At 40.0% G+C, this 24750-nt stretch overlaps 1 protein-coding gene across 2 annotated transcripts in view; it reads right to left on the minus strand.

Annotated features, from left to right (window-relative positions):
- The window catches only part of CHID1 (chitinase domain containing 1), a 138903-nt gene that overhangs the window by 20381 nt on the left and 93772 nt on the right, over nt 1-24750 (minus strand). For both annotated transcript variants that reach the window (XM_053448620.1, XM_053448619.1), the window contains exons 11-12: nt 736-816; nt 82-124 (exon numbers count right to left, since the gene is read on the minus strand). In XM_053448620.1, the coding sequence (XP_053304595.1) occupies nt 82-124; nt 736-816 (124 nt within the window). The remainder of the gene's footprint in view (nt 1-81; nt 125-735; nt 817-24750) is intronic.

A 24750-nucleotide genomic window follows, 5' to 3' on the forward strand; every position in this document is an offset into this window, starting at 1 on the left:
TGTAAATTTCATTGTGCCCAAAAAACCTCCACCGACACAACAATAAGGAAAGCAGGCATCTTCTGCTCAAGTCTCACTTACCTTTAATGTTGGGTAGAAGACAGCATGCTTCCCTCCTTTATTCCTGTACAATAAAGAAAGCTTTATGAAAGGACATTACACATCAAACAGATTGTTCATCAAGGAAACGATTCTAAAGACGACCTCCTTCAGTGCAATGGAGTATGTTATGGTCTGTGCCGCGTCCTTTGGGATTTTGCATTATTGGGTAATAGATCTGTTTTATACTAAGATATTAACCTCTCACAACTGTAGCCATTTATATTTATATAGTAAAATGTGAAATTATATGCGTTCAGTGCTACTGGGAATGTTGGAGCATTAAAAGGAAGTGTCAGGTCTGAGATAAAAAAAAAAAGAAAGTGAATCTAGCAGCGAATTAACCACCTTTCAGTCACTTGTGTTATTACTACTTAATATTCAGTTTTCAAGTTATCTACATGTATTTCTCAGCCATGACATCACACTTGCTCACACAATGGCAAAACCATGGTATTGCATGCAAGCGTTACTTCAATCCCCATACTCCCTCATCTCACGGGGCAGCTTTCTATATAGAAAGAAATACTAATAATTGTATTGGCACATTAAGACAACGTTTTGTGTACCAGGCAGAGCACTGGCGATACACAGAATAATCTCTGCCGCTCTGAAGATACATAGGAAGCCGCTTACTTTTTGTATTCCAGGTAATGCTCTGCTATATGCTGGTCCCACAACAGCTTTGGCTTATATTCCTTCAGGATCTCGATATACCTGCAATGGAGAACGGACGTTTAGGATTGAGAAAATGGGAAGCACTGGCTTTTCTCCAACCATTCTGAGTACCGCTTTGAAGTCCTACGAACGGTTGTCCCGTGGCAAACAGAGGGTTAATATGCTGTGCTACTTGAAACAGAGTAGAAGCATTGATACATTTATTATGGTATTCACTGCATAATAGGTAACCACTGTTGTTTGCATTAGCATGATGTACTAATAATTTGTTGATTAATTTGCTGTATTAGACCTACAGTTTGGCTTCATTAGCGTTCATTTCAAGGCAATCTGTCAGCGCAAGCGAGTTTAACATCTAATAAGTGTAGAGCATGTATAATTCTCCATAAAATGTGCAGGCAAAATTCCAAGAAAATACACAGATCAAGTGGAAATGGGTTCTTAAAACTATGGTGTTTTTTGAGCCAATGTACCGATAGCAGTGGTAAACTAGGCTGCAGTTTCATGCCACCAATTGACTTTTCCAGCAAACACAAACAGTCGGACCATAGAGGAAGAGGGCCGCTGCTGTTGTAGGACAGCCTCTTCTGTGTCAGGTAAGGGCTTTGTTTCTATTTTACTTTAATATGTATTCTTCTTAACATGGGTGTCAGGGACATTAGACTGTTCTCATCGGCTAACAGAAATGGCCATGGGGTTCTCACCAAGTGACCAACATAAAGGTGCACCATCAGCATCAATGACAGTGTCTTGTCTGTAGACCAGCCATATGCACATGGAACAGTGATACATTTATAGGGACAGGGGATTACCTGTTCAAGTGCAATCCGCAAAGCATGTTGTGGCATCTGGCGCTCAGTTGGTCAGTGAGACACTGGCAGAAGGGACAAAATCATAGCTCTGTATCTAAAACTATGGGTATAAAACACAGACCAATTTATGAAGGCCCTGATGGATACATAGCTTCCGCAAACTAGAAACACTACAACACAACCCGAAAATCGAAGGCAGAGGCGATATCCTGAAAGCATGAGAGAAGCATGCTACTCCAGTCCGATGTGTATGTTATATACAGAAGTGCATTTCACATGGACTTCAATGCATTTTACTACTTTAACCTCATTTAACTACTCCCCTGGAAGCATGGAGCGTTCCTATGTACACGTATTGTACATGCTCAAGATCATGTGAATTGGAGCTGTGGTAAAACACCCAGGCAGATTCACAGGAACACAAGCACACCTTTATTAGGGACACATTCAGGTATTTCATACACATTAGAATGCGATTAAACAATAAATAACAATTTAAATTAAGTTTTGTAACAGATTAACCAATAAACTGAGGGACCTACACGAATAAAGTGGCTCACAGAAGAATTTCCTCCCCATTCCAGGGAGGAGGGCGACAACATGAGAAGCACCTATTTTCTCCATGTTCTCCTATGGAGATCAGCACAAGCAGCCGCTTCAAACTTTACTGTCAGACACCAGATGCTGTCCCTGAGACTTCTCTTCCCCTGCTGGCCACCAGCACTCCCATCACACTTCCACTATTTGTTGCACACTTTAACAGAAATACTTCAATAACCAAATAATACATACACCAATTTGCATGCAGTAAAATGCATTGCGCAATGAACTCCTACTCACAAAATCCGGTCATCTTACTATCTGAAGGAATGGATTAAGTTCACAGGTTAAATGGGTTAAATAACACGGCAAGCAATATACACAATATGGAACACAATGATGAGAGAGGAGGGCACTGAAAATGGAACCATAAATTAGGACACACCATGAATACCAGATTGTTCTGCGGTGAAAAAATACATAACAAAGGGGTAGTGGAAGTAATGAGTTTTAATATGTTGTAACGACGCCCAGACAAACACTAAACATTAGATTCACGATCAGCCGAGAAGTTGGGAAACCCAGCCAGCAATCTCCTGCCGCTGCCTGGATAGAGGAGGAGACAATTATGGGTCCAGCATGAAAATGTCAATTTGGGAAGCACCTGCTGTAGGTTTGTTATTTGGACTGTGAGACTGAAAGGGACAGATCATCGGAACAGAACTCTCTGTCGTGTTTCACTACGGGAGACACAATAAATTGGGCATAACCTTCTTTCAATGTCACAGTCTGCCTATCAATCCCTGGAGCACTGTGTCACTACCTTCCATAGGTAATCCTGTAATTCTCTTTCAATGGCTCACCAAGTTCTGGAATGGATAGATCCAGAAGAGTAATTAGCTTCTGATTTCAAGGATACTTCCAAGAACAGCTCTCTTTGTACTAATGCACTGGACCATACCTGTGAATTTAACACAGCATGAGATTGACTATATTTTTGTTAAAGTGTCATTTAAATTGTCTTCTACAGAGTTCTTAACACGGCCGAAGTAAACTGCACTTTTGTTAAATTTTGTTTAATTATCGCAGCATGTGTGACACTACCTACAAGACTATTTAGAATACACACCTGGCCTTTGAAGGACACTTGTTTTAGAGAAGGTAGATAAAGGTTTAACTAGGAGGGGGCTTTACCAATACTTTTCAGTGACTACAGATTATAGTATCCTCTTGGTAGAAAAACACATTTCAGGGATACTTTTTCCTTTTTGGTGACACTGCGAGGACTCTTCCAACCCCCTCCAAAAAAAATATATATGAGAAAACAGAGAAGAAGACATCCTCAAGGGTCAGGACGTAAACATGGGGAGGAACAAAAAGAGAAAAATATAGCACAGCATTGAATAGCATAAAAGAAATAAATGTATTTATTCCAAATTCTCCCACAAAAAAAACGCACTGAGAAGCAGTTCAAGTGCAACAAAGCATAAGATCATGCAGGTTACCGGTATACTGCCGATTAAATTAGAAGTCAGTTGTCAGTCCCCCCACCTATATTTCTCTTCCCAATCTTCAGGGGGGGATGTAAGCAGTCTTTATCTGAAATAACGCATGTAACGTATAATAAAATTAATCTGTATTGTTACAGCCCTGTGTGTTTCGTTGGATATACCAACTTCCTCAGAGGCGCCTCGTACTCATAATGATTTATAGGATCTGTCGCGAGTAGCTGCCCCACCAATCTGATTTTCTGATCTTCCCTGACCAGCCCAGGGAGGTGCAAAATCAGTAGAGGTGTGTGACACTTTGCCTCCTCACAATCACAGCGTTACAAGGTGTTCATTCGGGTAAAGTGGGTCGGTGGCCACACTTTTCATCCATCCACTTCTGTGGCTGGCTCACCACTCCTGCACCCTTCAACACCGATTTGGTCACCTGAAACTTTGCAGGAATGCATCCTTTAAGTTCAGACATACCGCAGAGCACCATTTTTTGTGTGCTGAACAGCAATATGTGAATTATGCATGTGTCCTTTAAAAATGGCTGAATGTGGTCACCAGTGAGGTGTGAAGGTGCCCGCTGCCATCTCATGGAACACTGTGCCATTATGAATGGGTCGATAAATGAGTACCATTGATTGGGTAATAATCAGATCTACTATTGCGCTCGCGATTTGGTTAATTCCGTGAGCATGCGCTAAAAGCCCACTGAGAGTAAGGCGCTATATAAATACTAGCTATGTTGAGTTGTTATTATATATTTAAAATTATCTTTAACTCCTTATGTGTCCTGTTTTGCATGATTCTAGTCCCTGAACACATTCAGCCATCCTCAGATCTATTTTTTGTCCTCTAAATCCTCCTGTGACCCAGTGGCTCTATCATTATTTTCCCAAGTGGCCATCTAGCCTAGAAAGCACTGTCCAATAAAGTCATCTACTAATTATTGTATGAGGTAGGGAGGTATGACAGCATGCATTAAAACCGCAGCAGACAAGATAATTCCACCTCTGCACCTCATGAACCTGGCTAATTAGTTTTGACGCCATCAGAAATGTATTTTACTGTAATTACTAATAACGTCCATGGCTTATGGAGCCCAAGTTATTATAGTAGCTAATAAACCTTTAAGGGCTGATTTATTGCTGTCTTAAGCAGAGCCGGACACTCGAGGGAAGTGCACGTCTAGGAGCCATGTAGCGAATGATAGCGTGGTGATACGTCTCTGATCTGTAATCTAATAATAAGGTGCTATGGAGCGCGTGGACACTTTACCAACAAACTAATCGTGACATTTCAGTGATAACTTAACCCCTTTAAGTATTTAAACGGTCCCAGACTAGACAGGCTGAAGGGTCCTTGTTTAACGTTAAATTCTATGTTTCCATGACAAATAGTTCAGTAAATATGCCACACACAGGTGACAAAATGGTAGGACTTTCCCTTTAAAGATCTCTGTACCCAAGCTGCCTGCAAATTCACAAACCCATTCTAATTTACTTATATCTTTATAACATATATCCATAGAGGAATAAATGCTAAGTCTTATTGACTAGGTTGTGATAAGCAACTTTTGCAAATGAAGCAACCCAGTCACTGGAAGAACCGTTAAGTACCAGCAAAGTACAGTACTTATTGATCTATACAATTTGCTACTAGATTTAAACATAGTGTAGATATCATAAAACCATATATTGCGTTTTGCTGCTGATCATCTGGAGAAAAAAACGTAAGAAGGGCTTATACAAGGTTTCTTTTCCAATCGATACAAAAAGAGATGAGCAAAATAAGACATTAAAGCCCATTACAGAAAGAGCAACAGCTTCAGAGACACATTTCAGCCTCATCTAAGTATTTAGTAGCTACTATTTTGAGTTTTGTGCCAGGTCATTAACAAAATATTCCAGCTGTACCTGTCTGTTACCAACGAAACTTGCTGGTTGCCAGATGCATTATTGGTTCACAGGCTTTAAGAACTAGGCATGGGATCTAATCCTTAATTAAATATGGCGCATTACTAAGAGAGCACCTAACATCACGCAGAAAAGCAGCTAGAAAAACACTCCATTCCCCAGGTCTTGGCTACCAACCTAAATATCCTACTGATTTAGCAATGGCCCAGGGTTAAAAACAATGCCAGTATATTCCTTACAACGTCAGTGATGTCCAAAAGGTAAACGAGGATTTAAAGTTGCTGTGCCACTTGCACTATTATGAGACAGACATAAATCTGGCTTTTGCTTTTTATTGAAACAACCAATTCCTGCTTTTGTGTCACATGGCCATTAAGTATGAGACATAATTGTACTTTAAGAATTATTTATGAGAAGGGTTTAAGAATTTAACAGGACATTTCTTATGCAAATTTAAATTCTCCCCTCTTGCGTTTACAAATGAAGGACCAGTTCACGATCCCACTCACAGCCATACTGACCACTCTCTGCCATGCATACACACTCAAACTAATGCACACAGTATGCTTGACCAGACAGCACAGTCCAAACCTCAAAACTCTCAGCCAAAATCACATTATAATAATTCCACCAAAATCCCAGACAGTTCCTTGTCCTTGACCAGACCATCACAAACATACTCAGTTTATAAATGTAAAAAACACCCGTTTGCATCTGTCTTAACGGAAAAATGAAATAAATTACAACAGCCAAGTAGCCATCTATGTGACAGCAGTATGCTGCCTCTCAAATCTGTATAAATGCACTCAACCATCCATCCAGCCACACGGAACATACATCACTCTGACACACACACACGGTCAGCTGACCTCTCTCTGGGGCAGTTAGCACACGCTCTCCCATGTAGTATGAGTTGCTGTGATACCAATCAACCCCAGTAAGCTTCCCAAGATGACAGGCCCCTCTTCCTTCATTAACTTAAACGACACAAACACTTGTTTCTGCCTTCATGCTCCAGGTGGTATTGGAATCCTAACTATTGAAAAAATCTTCCGTAGGCCCTGAAGTTAAATAACTTGTAGTAGCGCTGCAGCCATGGCTCTAGATCTGAGATTTTTGTTTTCAAAGGGCTACCAACTATACAGTAAATTTATAGATGAGATAACATAACCTGATGGAGTACCTATTATATATACCTATTATATATATTTTCTCCTTGAATGAAAATGAAAGACAAAAGTGGTCCCACTTGGACACCCTTGGTGGTCAGAATAGAATTTCATCCGTACAGTTGCCTATTAGGATGCAGGCCTGTTCTACATGCAGTGCTGAGAGCTCTGGGCCGTGGCTGAGGCTGATTCAATTTGAAAAACTGAGAACATTGATCTCCACTTCATTAAGTCATCTCTTCAAACATTTGAGGCCATGGCAATAAATCTCAGCTCAGATTACAATCAATGTTTATTGAAAGTGCTTCTTATCACTCCTAGGAACTGAGATGATTTCTGAACTCATTCATTACCAGGGAGGAATGCAATGAATTAATTGGAAATTCGCTGTCTTTTCTAGACCTATCGGTAGCTCCAATATGTGCTCACCTGTGAAATAGACAGCATATGACCTCATCATAAAACACATCAAAAGGCCAAGTACCACTTCAGAAGGAAAAAAATAAGTTATCTCTTCCTCGAGCATCTACCACCTCATGTCCCTTATGGAGGCTTTATTGTGAAACATAGGGTGTTCCCTACAACAGGCATTTGTCTTTCCTAAACTTTCAGAATAATATGACAAATGTGCGAAAATGTATCTGCTTAATATACTAGTTCAATGAGTAGTAGCGCGTGGTCCTTTTTGTCATGCAGGTTTTAAGGGATTAAAGTACACACAGAGGGTTAAAGTTACTCACATAGTGCTTTAATATGAGTTATTATAGTATTATAGTAAAGGCAATATAGCACCGATTTCATTTTTCTAAATATTTTTTTTCGTACTGTAAAGGGTCATCTTTTTCCGTTAATACGGTTTACCAAGATATCCCATTAGATACCGTATTTCCCCATGTATAAGACGCTCCCATGTATAAGATGCACCTTAATTTTGGGACCCGTAATTTTAAAAAAAATGTATTACATAGTTATTGAACTCAAGTTTTATTTATCATAAAATTCATATTCCTCCTCATCACTCCCATCCATTAACTGCCCCTAAATTAACCCTAAAGACCCCATTAACCATAACTGCCCCTGCCACCCTGTGGATGCTATAAGGAAAGGGGCGGGGCCAATCAGTGTGCAGGGAGGGGCTGTTTATCATAAAGGGGCAGGGCCAAATGTCAGTGTGACTGCAGGGAGGGACTGGGAAGTAGTAACTGCAATCTACAACCACTGTATAAGACGCACCTAGTTTTTAGACCCCAAATTTTGGGGGGGAAACGGTATACTAGGCATTTAATAACGTTGCTTAAAAGTGCCATGTTTTTAGAGGGCTGCCATGATCAGCAAGAGAGGAGCATTTGTTGAAAACTGCTTGCCTTGTCTGGGGCAAGGCTTTTTATTCAAGTAACACTGCATGTAAAATGTATACAGAGTGACGAAAAAGAAAATATCGAGACTGCATCCGCAGAAAAAAGCTAACAAAATATTTAAAAGGTCAACACATTCTCCACTTAGTGTTAACAAAACAGGTTATTTAGCGCTGTAATAAGGAAGTGACAAGAAATCATCTATCTTCCATAATCACACAAATCATTCCCGCTACAAGTGTATCTCCAAGTCTCTCAGCATCTCTGCCCTTGGCGGCGAGATTTGTGGCGAGCCTTGAAATCAACGAGCCAAGGTACCCTCCAATATAACTCCCCTGACCCAGAAACAAAACAAATTAGTCACGATCTGGCACTGGCTTCTCTTGGATTATTGCTTAATTAATCCTCTCTTTATCTGTCTGGCAAATTTTAATTACATGCACCTTGACTTGTTCTACGGGCCCCATGCTACTTTATACAGAGATGACTCATCTGGAGATTGAAATATTGAAAGTGCTACAATATAAAAAGAGATGAGCTCACCCCGGCACATTCATCACGAACCTGTCAGACGAAATGGGCTGCCGCTAGGTTCAAACACATCCTCTAAGCCTGGAGCGATGAGATTTTCCTAGCACGTAAAGTTACAATTATAACCTTTCGGGACTGCACTCGGCAAGTAGTGTGTAAAAGTGTCTACATTATAACCGCGGGGCGATCGTTGCACGGTTTTTAACTCTTTAAATGCCAATAAACCATGATGCCAACCCCACACTCAAGATTTAATCCAATGTGTGCTTACTATACATCTTGGACCTGGAGGGTAAACAACCTGCAAGTAGTTTAAGGATTACACTAAAAAGAACACTGATGTTGTGCAGCAGTGAGCAATGGTTCACACATCACACAAATAACTTGTTGCGTTATCGCACTCGATGCTGCTGGAAAGTACTTTGACTGATACATACACACTTTAGTAAATATTCATTGCGTGGCTCCTTTTCAATGCACAGATGCTGCATTATCTCAAAGTAACTCACTGTTTGGCAAGAAACCCAAAACATACACGTGAAAACAAATGTTAACATAATAGATAAGCAGCATTGTGCAAATGGCTGTGTAATGTGGACATATAAATCTCCTGTATGTTATTTATGTTGGGTACATTGATGCTCTGTAGAGGAGGTTTGGTACTACTTCTGTCTCCCTAAGGGTGGTCTTGCTGACTGATACAATGTATTCAGATCATATCTGATTATAAAGCCTGGGTCTGTTCAAGTAGTATCTCTGTTTAATCCGATGCAGAGGAGTCTCCGATGGCTTTGATCTAGCCCAAACACAGAGCAGAAGGAATGCCACTGAATCGAATCTATCTGGGTTTATCTGACAGAGAGGTTATAAGGTTAGGTGGTGTAGATGTAGAAAATGTAATATCTATAACAGCATAAAATGTAAAACTTTGCAGTGGCACAACATGTTCACAAAACTTTTTCTTTAAACTATAGAGCCCCTTTAAGCCATTCAGCTGCCTGTTATTCCTGCTGGGCTAAACCCAAACCACGATAACTTCTTGCAGCTTCGCAAAGATATGATTCATCTCTGTACACAGATATAGCACGTTCTAAAATAGAAAAAAATAGATCATTGTAGTATATCAATCAGCAACTTGTCACGCCAAATAGGGCTTCTTCCCCTTTGAAACTCATCATTTCAGACAGGCGCTTTGAAATCTTTCTTCACCCTGCGACAAACTGTATGCAGGAGAGTGTGTGAATGTGGTTAATTTTGTCTGTAATGTGCTGACATTGTATAACCTGTGTGAGTGGTTCTGTAATATTTATGTATACAGGCTTCTTATTTATTAATCCGAAGAACAAAACCTCTTTCAGACTATAATGGCTCAAATTATCCAAGATCTCACTTTGCCTGTGCCCCACTAACCCCACAATCCCTTTGTTTAGGGATTCACTTTTCACATGGATACATTGGAGTTGGAGTAGCATTTGACCTCCATTCCTTGGCCAGCTCCTGGCACTCAGCACCACAAACTCAGAGCTAAGCGCTGCACCGTACACATACGACATTACGGTCACAGATGAGGGGCAAAATAATCAGATAAATAAAAAATAAACGGAGTAAAATATGTATGTAGAAATGTGGGCATTACACATAATTCCATATGAGATTATTCCATCCAAGGAGGACACACCTAAGGTCCTGGAGGCTTATGTGATTTTACATATTTTTCTATGTTGGTCCAATACTACCGCTAAAAACTTGCTTGGTCTAATAAGGTAATATCCATTTTTCATATTAGGCATTGAGCTAACCAAAGGGCCATATGAAATAAACCATTCCAGTAAGGACATCACAGTCAACGTTTATTCCCTGAGCACTTCTTTTGTCCATGGAATCGGCACATGAACACGCTTTATGCAGACACATTATAACCTGCATCTATGTCCTGGCTCATGCGGTGGTTGGTTTTAGACAAAAGCAGAGATCACTAAATTAAATGCTTCTTATTGTATTGTAGATTTTTTTTCTGTAGATCATGTATGAGGAATGCGTAGTGCGGATACAATTAGATTTTTTGTACATCACTACATGGAAACAAAGCTGCACGCCACTGGTTGAGACTACTCCAGATTTCTCAAGCTCAGAAGAGACATTTAGTTTAATGAGCTGGCCAGTCCAGACAGGGAAGGTCCCTTCTGTCACATGATTTTATTGGAGGGATATCACTTCATAAATGTGTTTAAATAAAAAAAATAAGCACATAATATGAGGATTCCAGGATTCAATGAGATTAAATCTTATGTTGGAACTGTGACAGTCATAACATTTGGCCAACGGCTACCAGTCGATTACAAGCCAATTGTATACAATGTCCTTTTGCATAAAGATGAGGGTACTGGCTAAAACTGGCTTGTAAGATCCTAATCTGGACTTGCATGTTGGTGCAGCTGTCGCACAAAAATCTAATTCTATTCTATGTAAAGAGACATGGCAAGTCTGTTCAATGATTTCTGTAAATGTACAGATCACAAGAAAAACAAGCATTTTGCTCGATTGATGTGGCAACTAAACACGAAAAATAAACATTGATTTGAGAGGATTAAATAAAATGAATTCTACCAAGTTCCAGGCTATTTAGCTACAAACGTAAATGTTCCAACCTGATTCCAACCCAGAAATTCGGCCACACTTACCTGTTATCGATACTAGGCTGTCGACTGGTGCAAAACAAACAAGCATATTTTTTAAATTTCCTTAATACGACAGTTGGTGTAGATTCGGTTGCTTTATTGGCATACCTGGGAATATCTCCAGAATGAAGCCCTGCTTCTCCAGGGCCTTCATGCAAGTTTCTTCTTTCTCATCAGCCACCCCTTGCCCCTGCAAACTAAAGGCTGACTGGGGTTAGCCCTGCTCCTTCACATGGCTAGCTCTGGCCCTTCGCAGAGCCACTCTTTTCTTATGTGAGTTTATAGATCCCACATACTGCAGGGTACCATAATAGGTGATGGCCAGCAACATGTAAAAAATAGAAGCCCAAAGTAGCAATGAGGTGATACTCACTTTTGTGAGGACCCCCTCCATAATTACTCCTTTATGCGGTATTTTGACTCCCATGTGTGCTGATACCCAATCCAGTGTTGGAAGGGCAGTCATGCACTAGTATAAAGTAGACCTGGCAATTGTAACCTTTGTATGAAATTGCAGAGAAAAGGGAAACTAATAGTAGAAACTAATAGTAGATTATTAACAAGGCCTCCAAAATAATTAACTTGTAGGAGAAATCACATCTTGACAGTTATTTATTTCCCGTCTGGAAAAAGAAAACAGCAAGTCAATAAGGGAGACAAAAACGTTTTCTTTCCAGATCTTAATTAAAACAAAATACGCACACACTTGCCTAAAATGATTTCTATGCTGGTGTGAAATCCAGCAGCTCTCCCATGTCCTGGCTTTTTATTAATTACCAGGCACGGGGAGCATTACAGATAATTGGAGAATGCAGAGAAATTGTTTTAAGAATGCGTTACGAAGAAGCTAGCCAGCCCTGTGAGCTACCCGTTCTGCACATTTTTTTTAATTTTATTTTTTTATTCATAAATTCAGGGATTCACAAACCGGCCATATCCTGTACATTTCCATATTTTAAAGCATAAATAAGATACAGAATTATAAAATACATATAATACTAAGTTGCAATTATCCTTCAGGCCTAATTCGCTATACATTGTGACTTACATTAACCTTCAACATACATAGATACACACATTCCTTTATCATTCTATTCCATACCTCAAACTTCCTCTTAGAGGAGGGACTAAGGGATTCTATCGGGGCAGATTAGACGTTCGGATGTAATTTGAAATTAAATTATATCGCCCAGGGACAAAAAGCCACACAAAAAAAAAAAAAAAGTCGGAAAGGTAAGTTCCTTCCTATGTTTTAAACCACCTATAGTTGTCATTTTCCTCTGTACAATCCTCTAGGAACGGTTTCCATGGTTGCCATATTTTATCAAATTTACCAACATAATTAATTTTAAGAAAATAACCTCTTTCCATTGTATAATGACATTGTATTTGTTTAATGACTGTCTTCCAACTGAATGTATCTTCATTTCTCCAGTACCAAGCCATACAGATCTTTGCAGCAAGAAAAATATGAACAATTAGAATCCTCCGCTTTAACTGAAATTCCTCTAGTCCCAAATGGAACAAGAACATCTGAGGATCTAATTGGTCCTGACATTGAAAATGCGATCTGAGTAGTCGATTAGATAATTGAGATCAATCCCACCACATGTGGGCGAACGTTCCAGTGCGAGCAGAGCATCGCCAGCACCTGAGTTTATACAACTAATTTTGTTAAGTCTGCTTGGGACAAAATACCATCGGTAAATAATCTTAATATAAAGCGCTATCAAATTTATGGAATGGACATATCTTTTCGTCAGTAGGAAAGCTTGGTGCCACTGTTCCAGCTCAATCTCCATATCCAGATCGCTTTCCCACCTCACAATTGGTGAATCTTTCTCATCCATGTGGAGCCCTTGCAAGAGTATAGTTGAGCTTTTTTGTCTTTTGTATCTATTTTTATAGTTCTTAATCCTTAAGTAAGTAAATAACTCAGGTAAAGAATAACAATCTCTAATCTGGGAAAAGGGTATATGTACGCCTTGATTTAAGATGTTTTCAATGCAGGATACCCCACAGTTTTGCAACTTAGTTAAATCTATATCCCTAATGTAATAGTGATTGAGAGAGAGAGATTTATTTATCTTTGCTTAAGTATATAATATATCAAAGGAATTAGATATTGCTTTTGGGGTAAGATAATGTTTGTTGCCCACTATAAACTTTTTAGTAATTTCAGATTTACGTTTGAGTTTAAGTTTATTAGATAAGATTTTCCCAGTTTTATTACAAGAGTGATACCACTTTTGTCTTAATTGTAAAAGCATCCAGTTAACTTTATCAATTTCCTTGGCCACAATTGTGTGTATAATGGATTTTTCAATAAAGATTCATTTAACCTCCAATTGTTTCTAATATTATAGTCTGAATTATTAACAATCTCCAAAAACACCGGGGGAATGGTCCGACCACGTGATATTCCCTTATCCTGGAATCCCTCGCTACATTTAAGAATCTTGATTTAGTAAAAAAACAGTCTATACGCAAGAACGTTTGGTGCATATCTGAGCAGAAAGTATAATCTCTGTCTGTCGGATGAAAAGATCTCCAGCAATCATATAGAGATCTTGGATTCCAGGAGAGGGACTCACACGATCTTTCAAGTCCAGCTTAGAATAGCTGCGGTCAATCTTAATATCCTGAACAGAGTTAAAAATCCCCTCCAATCAAAAGGATACCAATTTGAATAGAATCAATTTTGGTGATTAATGTTAAAAAAAAAAAAAAAACGTAATGAGATCCGATTGGGGGCATTTTACCTTCCCTGATGTCCCTCTTTTCCAGGAGTTACTTGGTTGGTAAGATTGATGTGCTTGTAAATGGAATTGTGTAAACAGAACGCACTACTATTTTTGTAAATGCCTTGCTCATTTATATAGAGGGGAACAGGTCACATAAAAATCCTTGCACCCTAGCCCCATCACGAAACAATGGAATCTAGGTTTTTTGCCTGGGGCTCCTGCATTTAGAGTTTCCTTGGCCACAAAAAATACTACACCATGTATTCCTACTGTGGCACCCATTAAGATGTTAATCGACTGTAAGAAAGCAGATAAATATCCCACTTAATTAGTAGCCTGCCTGGGGCCCCTTGGGTCTTTATCAAGATTTCGATTACTACTGTACAGTATGTCGTTTCTCAACACATTCCCCGCAGGTTCTCTCTAACTTTCTGGTCAGACCTCAACTAGAGTATAACGCACAATTATGGGGAATCTATCGTAGAATAATAGTGAATGGTTTGCAGGATTAAAATTATCAGGAAAGACAAAATGATCTCAGTATGTATAGCTTGAAGGAAAGAAGATAAGATCGAAACATTTCAATACTTAAAGTACAAGAGGGTAGTATTATGGCCGTACGGTTCTTGGTCATCTCAAGAGATCCCTCTATTCAGGGGTGGCTCTAGGAATTAAAGGAGTCCTAAGCAAAAAATATGTAGTCGGGTCCCATGTCGGAAAATCGGAAGGGAAAATGGAATGTGATATTTATGACCGCAAGTTTGTTTCGTTTTTTTAAATACATGACAGTTGCGTCTCGCATTACTCTTGCCTGCTCTGAGGAGGTCCCTTAAACCAAGGGGGGTCTAAGCAGCTGTTTGACTAGCAGTAGGACCACCTCTGCTGGTATGTGCTGGAAACAACCGTTTATGAGCTGGACTGCCAGCTGCCACAACTAACATCTTATTGTGCATACAAAATAGCTTACTCTTTTACATGACAACATGTATCAATAGGTCACAAAATCACATGAAAAGTGAAAGACTTGGCCCCTAGCCATACTTCTAAACACACCTTCAACAAAACGCCCCTCTGGCATTTAGGTGAACAGCATTCGATTATATGGTGCTTCTGCAGGTGGCACGTATATTAAGGTATACTCTCTAGTTTGCAACTTTTATAAAAAGCTATCCAGGCCAAAGATTACTGCACCTCCTTGTCTGCTGTAAATTAAATGCTGGAAATTCAGAGCGATGCTCAGATGGGGCCCTGGAGAAATTCATCATGCAGTAAATACCAGAGCTCGTTCTGATCTTTTAGGAGATGCTAAATACATCAGAGTAAGTGCAGGCGGCTGACGTTAATGTGTGCACCTGTCTCAGAGTATGAAGATCGGGGTGAGGGAAGATTAAATAATGGTGGCGTTGTCAATACAGAACAAGCACAGCAGCAACAATGTTAGGACAAGGTATTAAAAAAAAGTCTGCGGGTAACCATCAAGAGATCCTGAATGCCCCCAAGCCTGCCCGAAAATATCCATAGATTTCGAAGCATTATGTAATTGATGTAATTGGGTCAGAAATACAGCTACTCTTACATCATGGGGCTATGAGGTCAGTAAAACACAAGAACCAATAACAGTGACAAATATAATGGGTTAAAGATCTGACCCCAATGGCTGCTTAAAGTGATTTAACATATTACATTTTGGTCCGCAGTGAGCGGTCAATGCAATTTATGACAGTGTGATCAAGTTAAAGTGACATGTGTAACGGAAGCATCACTACCTTCTTGGACCAAAGCACCAAATGGAACAAATGGAAAGGGCAACTCAAGGCAGGCAGGAGATGTATATACAGAACTTAAATACAGGGCATGAGATGCATAAAGACTTGGCTTGGGTGCAATCCAATCTCCTTCTATGTAACAAATAAAAATAAGTAATAACACATGGAAACCCAATACTGCCAATGTGCCCACCATAATAAAAACAAAATATAGGAGATAAATCTAGAATTGTGGTACATAGACAGACAGAGCGGAAGTGTTCTTACCTTTTTTACAGGTAAAGAATGCATTTTAAGTGCACCTTGTGGGGCTGTATAGAGCATTGGACCGAGGGTAGAGGAACAGCTACGCGACCGCCTTTTTAGGGCTGTAGGGCAGTATTAGCATCGTTCCACTGAAAAAGTAATCGCAGATGGGTGTTGAATTGGTCGCATATATATATATATATATATATATATATATATTAAAAAAAGGAAATGCTAAGTTGGCACTTAAGATGATTTAAGTACCTAGTAGAGTTTCAATAAAGCTTCATTGCCTCTTTGGGATAGATGCCCAACAGAACAAAGAGAACATCCGTCTCACACGTTTGGCATGGGACATTCACAAGCTCTATAGAGTCTAAATATATTGTCCTGCTTTATAAAAGCCACACAACAGTAAACTATATTATCTTATTCTTTCTCAAAAAAATACAGCTTAAGACATCTTGGTATGCGTGCTAGCCAAACATAAATCTTAAGGATAGCAGCTATTTCACAGATCATATTTTCAGTTTGGAAATGCCATTTCTTTAGTGTTTTACTGGTGACTCAGTACTTCCAAAGAAGCAAATTACATGTGAGAACTGTAAAAAAAATATTCTTTCTTCAGTTGCATGGATTATACAAAATCAGTCTGCTTCCTATGAAAAGTGACTTGTAAAGTTCACAGCCTTCGGAAAACCTTTCACCCGGCTCCTATGAGAAATGAATGCACTTCTTACAAAGTCAACTGAAATGCTTGTTTATCAGATCCTTCCAGTGCTCTAACAATTTGCATGGATACAAAACACAGCAATAAGGACTAATTGGCCGATCTAGCTGCCCCTTCCACTATTTCTAGAAGCCCACAAATCACTTTATTCTGAAAGACCTTCGGAAATATTTCACAAAGACATTTTATTAGGTACTAAACCAGTTCCTTTCACAATACGCTTTGCTTTCAAGTAAGAATAAAAGAAAAAAATATATAATAATTACACCTTCTTTAAAGTACAGGCTTTATAGTTCTCCAAAAAAAGCTCCTCATCAACAGCCCTGGTCCATCCAGCCAAGCTCCATTATATGAGGTTGACCAGATGTCCCTGTTTTCAGGCAACAGTACAGATTATCCTCCGGATTGTCCTCTGAAGCACTAAGTCTAAAGTCATGAAAAGGCACATTTCTTCTTTAAATGTAATTAAATGCCCTTACCATAACAATAATAAAAATCTCCTCCAGACAACCTGGTTTACGGAATGCTAATATGATTTTGAATGTAATAAAAATAGTTCTGTTTAGATCTCAAGACAAGAAGTTGATTTCCGATTACACTTCCTTTATTATGGACACATATCTTGTTTTTGCCACCAAATATTGTGAACACTTCTTGCTTTGTTGCATATAACTTGGAATTGTATTAAGAATGAGAATAAATATGCCCTAGAATTCTATTTTAAAAATATTATCAGCTTCAAATAAATTGAGGAACCGTCCACTATGGCCAAGGTTGAAGACATACTACCTAAATTGATAAACTACAACTCCTATAATCCCAGTTAGTTTTTAGTTTTCCATACCAAGGCTGGAATGGAGATAAAAATGTGTCGGGCAACTTTAGGATGATGCAAGAGCAGCTACCTGTGGGATAAACACTGCTGCACGCTACGGTCTACCATTGTCGCAGACTGTGGAGGACCAGGTCTGCCACACACAAGCAGCAGTAAAAGTACAGTGCTGTGAAAAAGTATTTGCCCTTCCCAATACCTTCTATTTTTGCATATCATCAACTAATTTCAATATCTCTTTAGACAAAGATAATGTGAGTAAACACAGAATGCAGTTCATGTATAGAACCTGTCTTGCAAAGTAGGCAAAAAAAAGTCTCAAAACGCAGCATATGACGAGAAACAAAGTCTTTGACATCTATTAGTCTGGAAAGGGTTACACAGCCATTTCTAAGACTTGGGACTCCGGGGGACCACAGTAAGAGCCATTATCCACAAATGGACAAACCTTGGAACAGTGGTGAACCTTCCCAGGAGTGGCCGGCCGACCAAAATTCCTCCAAACCACTTATCCAGGAGGTCAAAAAAAGAACCCAGACACACATGTAAAGGACCGCAGGCCTCACTTGCCTCAGGTCAGTGTTCATAATTGCGTGACTGTGCAAAAATGGTATCCCTGGGAGAGTTGCAAGGCAAAAATCACTGCTGACAAAAAAGAACACAAAGGCTCCTCTCACATTTGCCAAAAAAGCCTCTTGATGACGCCCCCCAAGAATAATATTATGTGGACTGATGAGTCAAAAGTGGAACTTTTTTAAAGACATGGGTAGGGCTGAAACAACTAATCGATAAAATCGATAATAATCGATAATGAAAATCGTTGTCAACGAATTTCATCATCGATTAATCGGATCGATTTTTATCGATTATAAAAAGAGGTTTTTTTCAGAGCAAATGCTCTGAAAAACTCCTCTCCTTATATAATCCGACCTCAAACAGAGATCGGATTATAACACCGGAATCCAGATCCCCCGCGACGCTGCAGGAGACCTGGATTCCCCTCACTGTCGGCCGGTCTCTCACTTCCGTCTCTCTCCCCCTCCCATCTGCCTCCTCCCCCCTCCCATACATAGCTCTCCCTCTCTACCCGGCACCGTTACTGACAGGCACTTTCCCTGCAGCTTCATAGAAGCCTCAGTGTAAGTGAAGGTGAGTAACGGAGTCTGTCTGTGCGATGCAGACCCCCACCGGCTGACAGAGAATCATCCTCTCTGTTACTGCCCTTCACTTACACTGTGGCTTCTATGAAGCTGCAATGAAAGTGCCTTCAGTAACGGAGCCGGGTAGAGAGGCAGAGCGGTGTATGGGAGGGGGGAGGAGTCAGAGGGGTGTATGGGAGCCACCCTCCAATACACCACTCTGGCTCCTCCCCCTCTCATACGCCACTCTGCCTCTCTACCCGGCTCCCTGGTGTCTTGTCAGAAACGGAGGTTCACAGGAGGCAGAGTGGAGTATGGGAGGGGGGGAGGAGGCAAAGTGATGTATGGGAGGGGGAGGAGCCAACGTGATGTATGGGAGGAGGCAGAGTGGAGTATGGGAGGAGCCAGAGTGGAGTATGGGAGGGGGAGGAGCCAGAGTGGTGTATGGGAGGAGGCAGAGTGGAGTATGGGAGGGGGAGGAGCCAAAGTGATGTATGGGAGGGGAGGAGGCAGAGTGGTATATGGGAGGGGGAGGAGGCAAAGTGATGTATGGGAGGGGAGGAGCCAAAGTGATGTATGGGCGGGGGAGGAGGCAGAGTGGTGTATGGGAGGGGGGAGGAGGCAGAGTGGAGTATGAGAGGGGGGAGGAGCCAGAGTGGTGTTTGGGAGGGGGAGGAGCCAGAGTGGTGTATGGGAGGGGAGGGGCCAGAGTGGTATATGGGAGGGGGAGGAGCCAGAGTGGTGTATGGGTGAGTTATAGTGGTGTATGGAGGGTATTATGAATTTTTAGGGCATATAGGGGGTATAAGGCATATGGATATTAGGCATATCAGGGGGCATAAAACAAATCTAGGGGTAAAAGGTATATCAGGGGGCTCAGTTGCATATCACTGGCATATAAGGAGTATAAGGCATATCAGGGGCACAGTGGCATATCAGGGGGCACAGTGGAATCTGGCATATAAGAGGTATAAGGCATATATGGGGGCAGAGTGGCAAGCTGGGGGTCAGATGTGCATAACTGGGGGCAGTTTGGTAAATAAAAAAATTTAAACAAGGCTTTTTTCTCAGTTTTTATTAAATATGAAAAATAGTTAACATATGAATTAATATTTACTAATAACTTTGTATTAAAACCTAGTTTGAGAAGCACTGTGTTTGGGTTCTTGTAGCTTTTATTATTATGTCAGTAAAATAAGAAGGTGAATAGAGAGAGGCCATTGCAATAAAGAGATGAAAGTGTAAATTGTACGTTTTTTATTGCAATTTTTCTTCAATTTAAAATAATGTATTTTTTTATCCGATTAATCGATTAATCGACAAAATAATCGGCCAACTAATCGATTATTAAAATAATCGTTAGTTGCAGCCCTAGACATGGGTCCAGTTACACCAGGCGTAAAGCAAACACAGCATTCCACAATAAGAACATTGTACGGTGGTGTTAGTGTTATGGTCTGGGGATGCTTTGCTCCCAAGAAGAGTGGACTAAAATCCCTCCATTGCAATGTAAAGGACACATTGCCAGTTATAACAAACATTTGCTTGCAGTTGTTGCCACCAAAGGTGGCACAACCAGTTATTAGGGTGGTAATTAATGTTTCTTTACCTTGGTGAAATAGGTTTCAAATTATCTCTTTACCTTCAATAAATTAAATGATCATTTAAAAGCCGCATTTTGTGTTTACACATGTTGTCTTTTTTCCTATAGTAAAATGAGTTAAATAATCTAAAACATCTAAGCACTGTAAGTGAGTGGCTCCATCATACATTGCAGAAGGCCTGTATAGGCCTGTTCTATACTAAAAATCCACATATGGGGCCAAGCTTAATATAAATGCTGCTTGTTTAATACAGAGGCTACCCCTTTGTACACACGTCACTAGCATCTCTTCAGGAGGGATAATTTTTTTTTTCTCTATGAATGTTTGAATGCTGGGTATGAATGTATTGCAGCGTTCTACAGCCTAATGTATCGGTTTGTCCTAGTCTATCAATTCTCGTCTTGTCATACCCCTTGAATATATGTATTGTGTTAAGCGCTGCGTAGATTGTTGGCTCTATATAAATAAAAGATAATAATAAAAAGCCACAACAAAGTGTGTACAAACAACAGGAAATGTAGGTTAAGAGGCTGCAGAAAAATACTGTAAATCCTTTCATTTTGGCCTCGACTCATACCAGAATGTCAAGGAAAACATCTGAAAAAACCTTAATCCTCTCTCATAAATCATTTTTCAATTAAATTAAATGAAAATGGACACACTTACTAGACTTGTGCATTTGGATTTGTACAAATTTTAATTTTAACAATTTTTTCATTAATTCATATGTATGTCAAAAACAAAGAGGAAACCCCAACAAAGCAAAGAATTTTCATTTGGATTTCGTTGCTTTTTCACTCTACCTGTATCTCAATGTATCTCTACCTTCTCCGACGACTATTTCTGTGTACGTCTCCGTTTTTCGCAGCTCAGGTTCTTGTCTTGCCTCTCCTTGTTCTTTGTTTCTTCGGTATCCTTTTTTGTCTTCTTTCTTTGTTTACTTTTCCTCTTTCTCCCCTGATTCGTCTGCATTATTCTTGCCTAATGGAGTACTTCCACAAAGGGGCAGATCCATGGCACACACCAAGGGCCACACTCTTCCTTGTTTCTCCAATCAGGGGAGATGGTGTGCGAAGAGGCTCCGCCCTTTTGCAGAAGGGCCCTGAGAGGCAGAGATAATACTGGGGAGCAGTGGAAGAACAAGAGGAGGCAAGACAAGAAGTGGAGCTGTGGAACAGGAGAAAAGGACATGGAGGCTGCCCGCGGAAAAGGTAGGGAGACACTGACACAAAGCATGAGAGTGTGAGAGAGTGTGAATGAGGGCGAGTGACAACGTATTTCATTTACAAATGAGAAAAGCCAAAAATAAAATTTGCTACCTGAAAATTAATGGACCAAAAATGAAAGGAACTGTGAGGGTGATAAAAAGACAAGATATTCCATATATCCTTGCCTAAATGCAACTGATTTATCAGTTTCACCCATTTGATGGAGTCACCTCTACTCCTGCCAGAATACCAATTATCGCAGCCTGTGTGCGGCCCTGAGAACTGGAGCTCGACTCCCCTGGCGTGGACTGACTCGGAAAAATAAACACAGTAATTGTTATGAACATTCAGCACATGTTCAGCTTCCATTCCACGGAGCTCATGACTGAAGGGGACTTTATTTGAACATAATAAATGAGGAGCATGCAGTGTCCACTTGCAACAGTTTTCTTTTTTCTGTTAAACTACAATATTTAGCAACGGCTGCCAAAGGAATTCTAGTTTGGCAACACCTGGGTGTAAAGATTACTATAAATAAAATAATAAAATGACAAGTATTTTGTACCATTCACACAAAATGCAGACGAGGCCTCGTTAGCATCAGATATTGCAGCGCCAACGTTGGATTTCCTCCCTAATTTAGAGCCTTTTTTATTGCTGTTAATTAGTGGATGCAATTGTGAAAGCTGTTATGACTGATTTTTTCTCTCGCTCTTTATTTTAATTATGCAGCGGCTCCAACATCTCGGAGTTAATAACAGGAACCTAGAGAGAGGGGTTATTAAAAACATGGAGAAGTGAGCTTAGTTTTAATGCTTGTTTATTTTGTTATTTATTTCTTAAACCTTGGAGTACCTGATACATTAATCACTTACAGGGAAAGACGATATCGACGGGTTCTTCAGATGTGCTGCCAAGGAAACACAAGAATTTGTGGTTTCTCCGGGACGACCATAATAATTTTGAATATATTTCAAGTTGTGCCATTCACTAAGCTGGCACTTAAAGGGATATACCATAATCCGTGTACCAGTGCTGTGTTGCAAACTATGAAGAATACAAAAAAGCTCTCAGTGAGAGACAAAAGGGGAAACAGAGGAGTAGGTACTCACTGGATACAAATGTATCACCCTCAATCATGTTTCACCTTGATAAGGGCGTTTGTTCACGCCGAAACTGGTCGGTGTTTTCAGAAATAAAGAAAAGAACTGCTTTGACTATTATCCTGGCTGATGTTCCTACTTTTTCCTCATTTATGATTGAGGGTGATACATTTGTATCCAGTGAGTACCTACTCCTCTGTTTCCCCTGTCTCGCTCACTGAGAGCTTTTCTGTTCATTCATTGCTGCTACCTACAGAGTTGAGTTCACTTTATAAGCAGCTCCGGTGATCCTTCGCTATATATGCTAACTATGAAGAAAACATACTGATTGGGCCTATGCATTACTACGAGACATGCTGCATACCAACTTGATACCGAAAAAGTTTTCTTTACATGTAATATATCAAAACCTTCTGGCCTGGATATTATTTAGGCTTTTAAGGGAGGCAGGGTACCAAAAAAGCATTGGATACTTGCGCTTCTTTGGTGCTCTCTTGAGCCACTAAATTGTGCAGAGATGGGATATGATGTCATATCCCGATGATGTGTACCGTGCAGGCACAAGAGAGATGTTTAGAGGAGGCGATCACTGTTTTTTTAGTGTTTCATATTACTAAAAGTCACAATAATATGAATATAAACAGAAAATGTTGAAAATGTAATTATTTTTAAATAAAGCATATTCATCTTCCAAATACCATGATAGATTAAGCACACAGCTATCAATAGGTCACAAAGTCAAATAAAACTAATAGAAATACCTCTGTCCAATTCAAGTGTATATTTGGTGTGGCCTAGAGCAGCGCTCAGCAATAATACATCCCTGCATCAGACAGACTCCGCACAAGACCATCCAAGGTTCAGAGCTTTGAGCGGCTGCATCCGCAAGAAAGGCAAGGTCAGGGGCAAGCCAGCTCAGCAACGAGGAATCCACAGGCAAGGCAAGGTTGGTGGCAAACCGGGTCAACAACAGGTAACCCCCAACCCACCCAAAACAAACCCAGGTCAAAAGGAAACAGGCTCCAATGCTCCAGGACTGAATGCTGGCAGCGCAGGTTTATATAAGCAGCCCTCTGGTGACTTATAGAGGTCTGGATGTCACGTAGGTAGGGGCTGCGTCTGTATTACAGAAACATCCATCTACAATACAAACCCCCAGCGGCTACAGAGGTGAGAGCAGCAAAATGGCCCCAGGATCAAGTCACTGCGACTGTATACACAAATATATATATATATATATATATATATATATATATTTGCAAGAGGGCAGTGTTTTTTAACTACCCATTTTTACAGGGAGAGTCAACTCACTTGCAACTCTCAATTTAGTGAATAAACCCCATTACCAAGAGAATCTTACGCAGGAAATTATTATTGCTGAAGTCTCTGCTTTTCAAGATTTGCTCTGTAGCTCCGAGACATCCCAATACCCAGCTTCATTTCATAAGACGAATGCAATGAATAACAATGTCTTACGGCCGACGTGGAATCCACTCCCTTTTGTACTTTGTGATCCAGGTGATACAAATCGGACATTGCGGAGAATCTATAAACTTAGCTGTTCCCATCACAGCTTCTACCATGACTACATTCATTCATTAAAATACTGTAAAAGCCAACCGTAAGGTAAGCATCTTATTAGGATTCAGCTAAAGACGTCTCAAACTATGGTGGGTGCAACAAATGGAATGGGATTTTGCTTGTTGAAGGCATTATCGATAATTGGCAAAGGGTCTACTCACTGATATTTGTTGAAAAGAAGAAAACGTATTTACAGAATAACTATTTTGAGGTTTATTCAGAACAAATAAGGTTGCTCATGTGGCAGTTCTACTATAATTTTGTTTTAAAACTACTGTAAAGTGTGCCGAATACGGTACAATATTCATATGCTCCATTATTTCTATCTCTGCGTCTCCACATTTCAACATAGTTCCTTGGCAGAAACATTTCTAGTTCTAACCACAAGCAAATTTGTCTACCCCACTCAAGGGTAAATTGAAAAGGTACATTGGCTAAGACAGATCTTGCCTGGTATTTTGAGCTAATAAACATATCTATGCCTGACAGGAAGGATATAGCTTTAGAATATCACAAAGAAGCT

Source organism: Spea bombifrons, chromosome 10, assembly GCF_027358695.1.
Source record: "Spea bombifrons isolate aSpeBom1 chromosome 10, aSpeBom1.2.pri, whole genome shotgun sequence".
NCBI classification, from domain to species: domain Eukaryota; kingdom Metazoa; phylum Chordata; class Amphibia; order Anura; family Pelobatidae; genus Spea; species Spea bombifrons.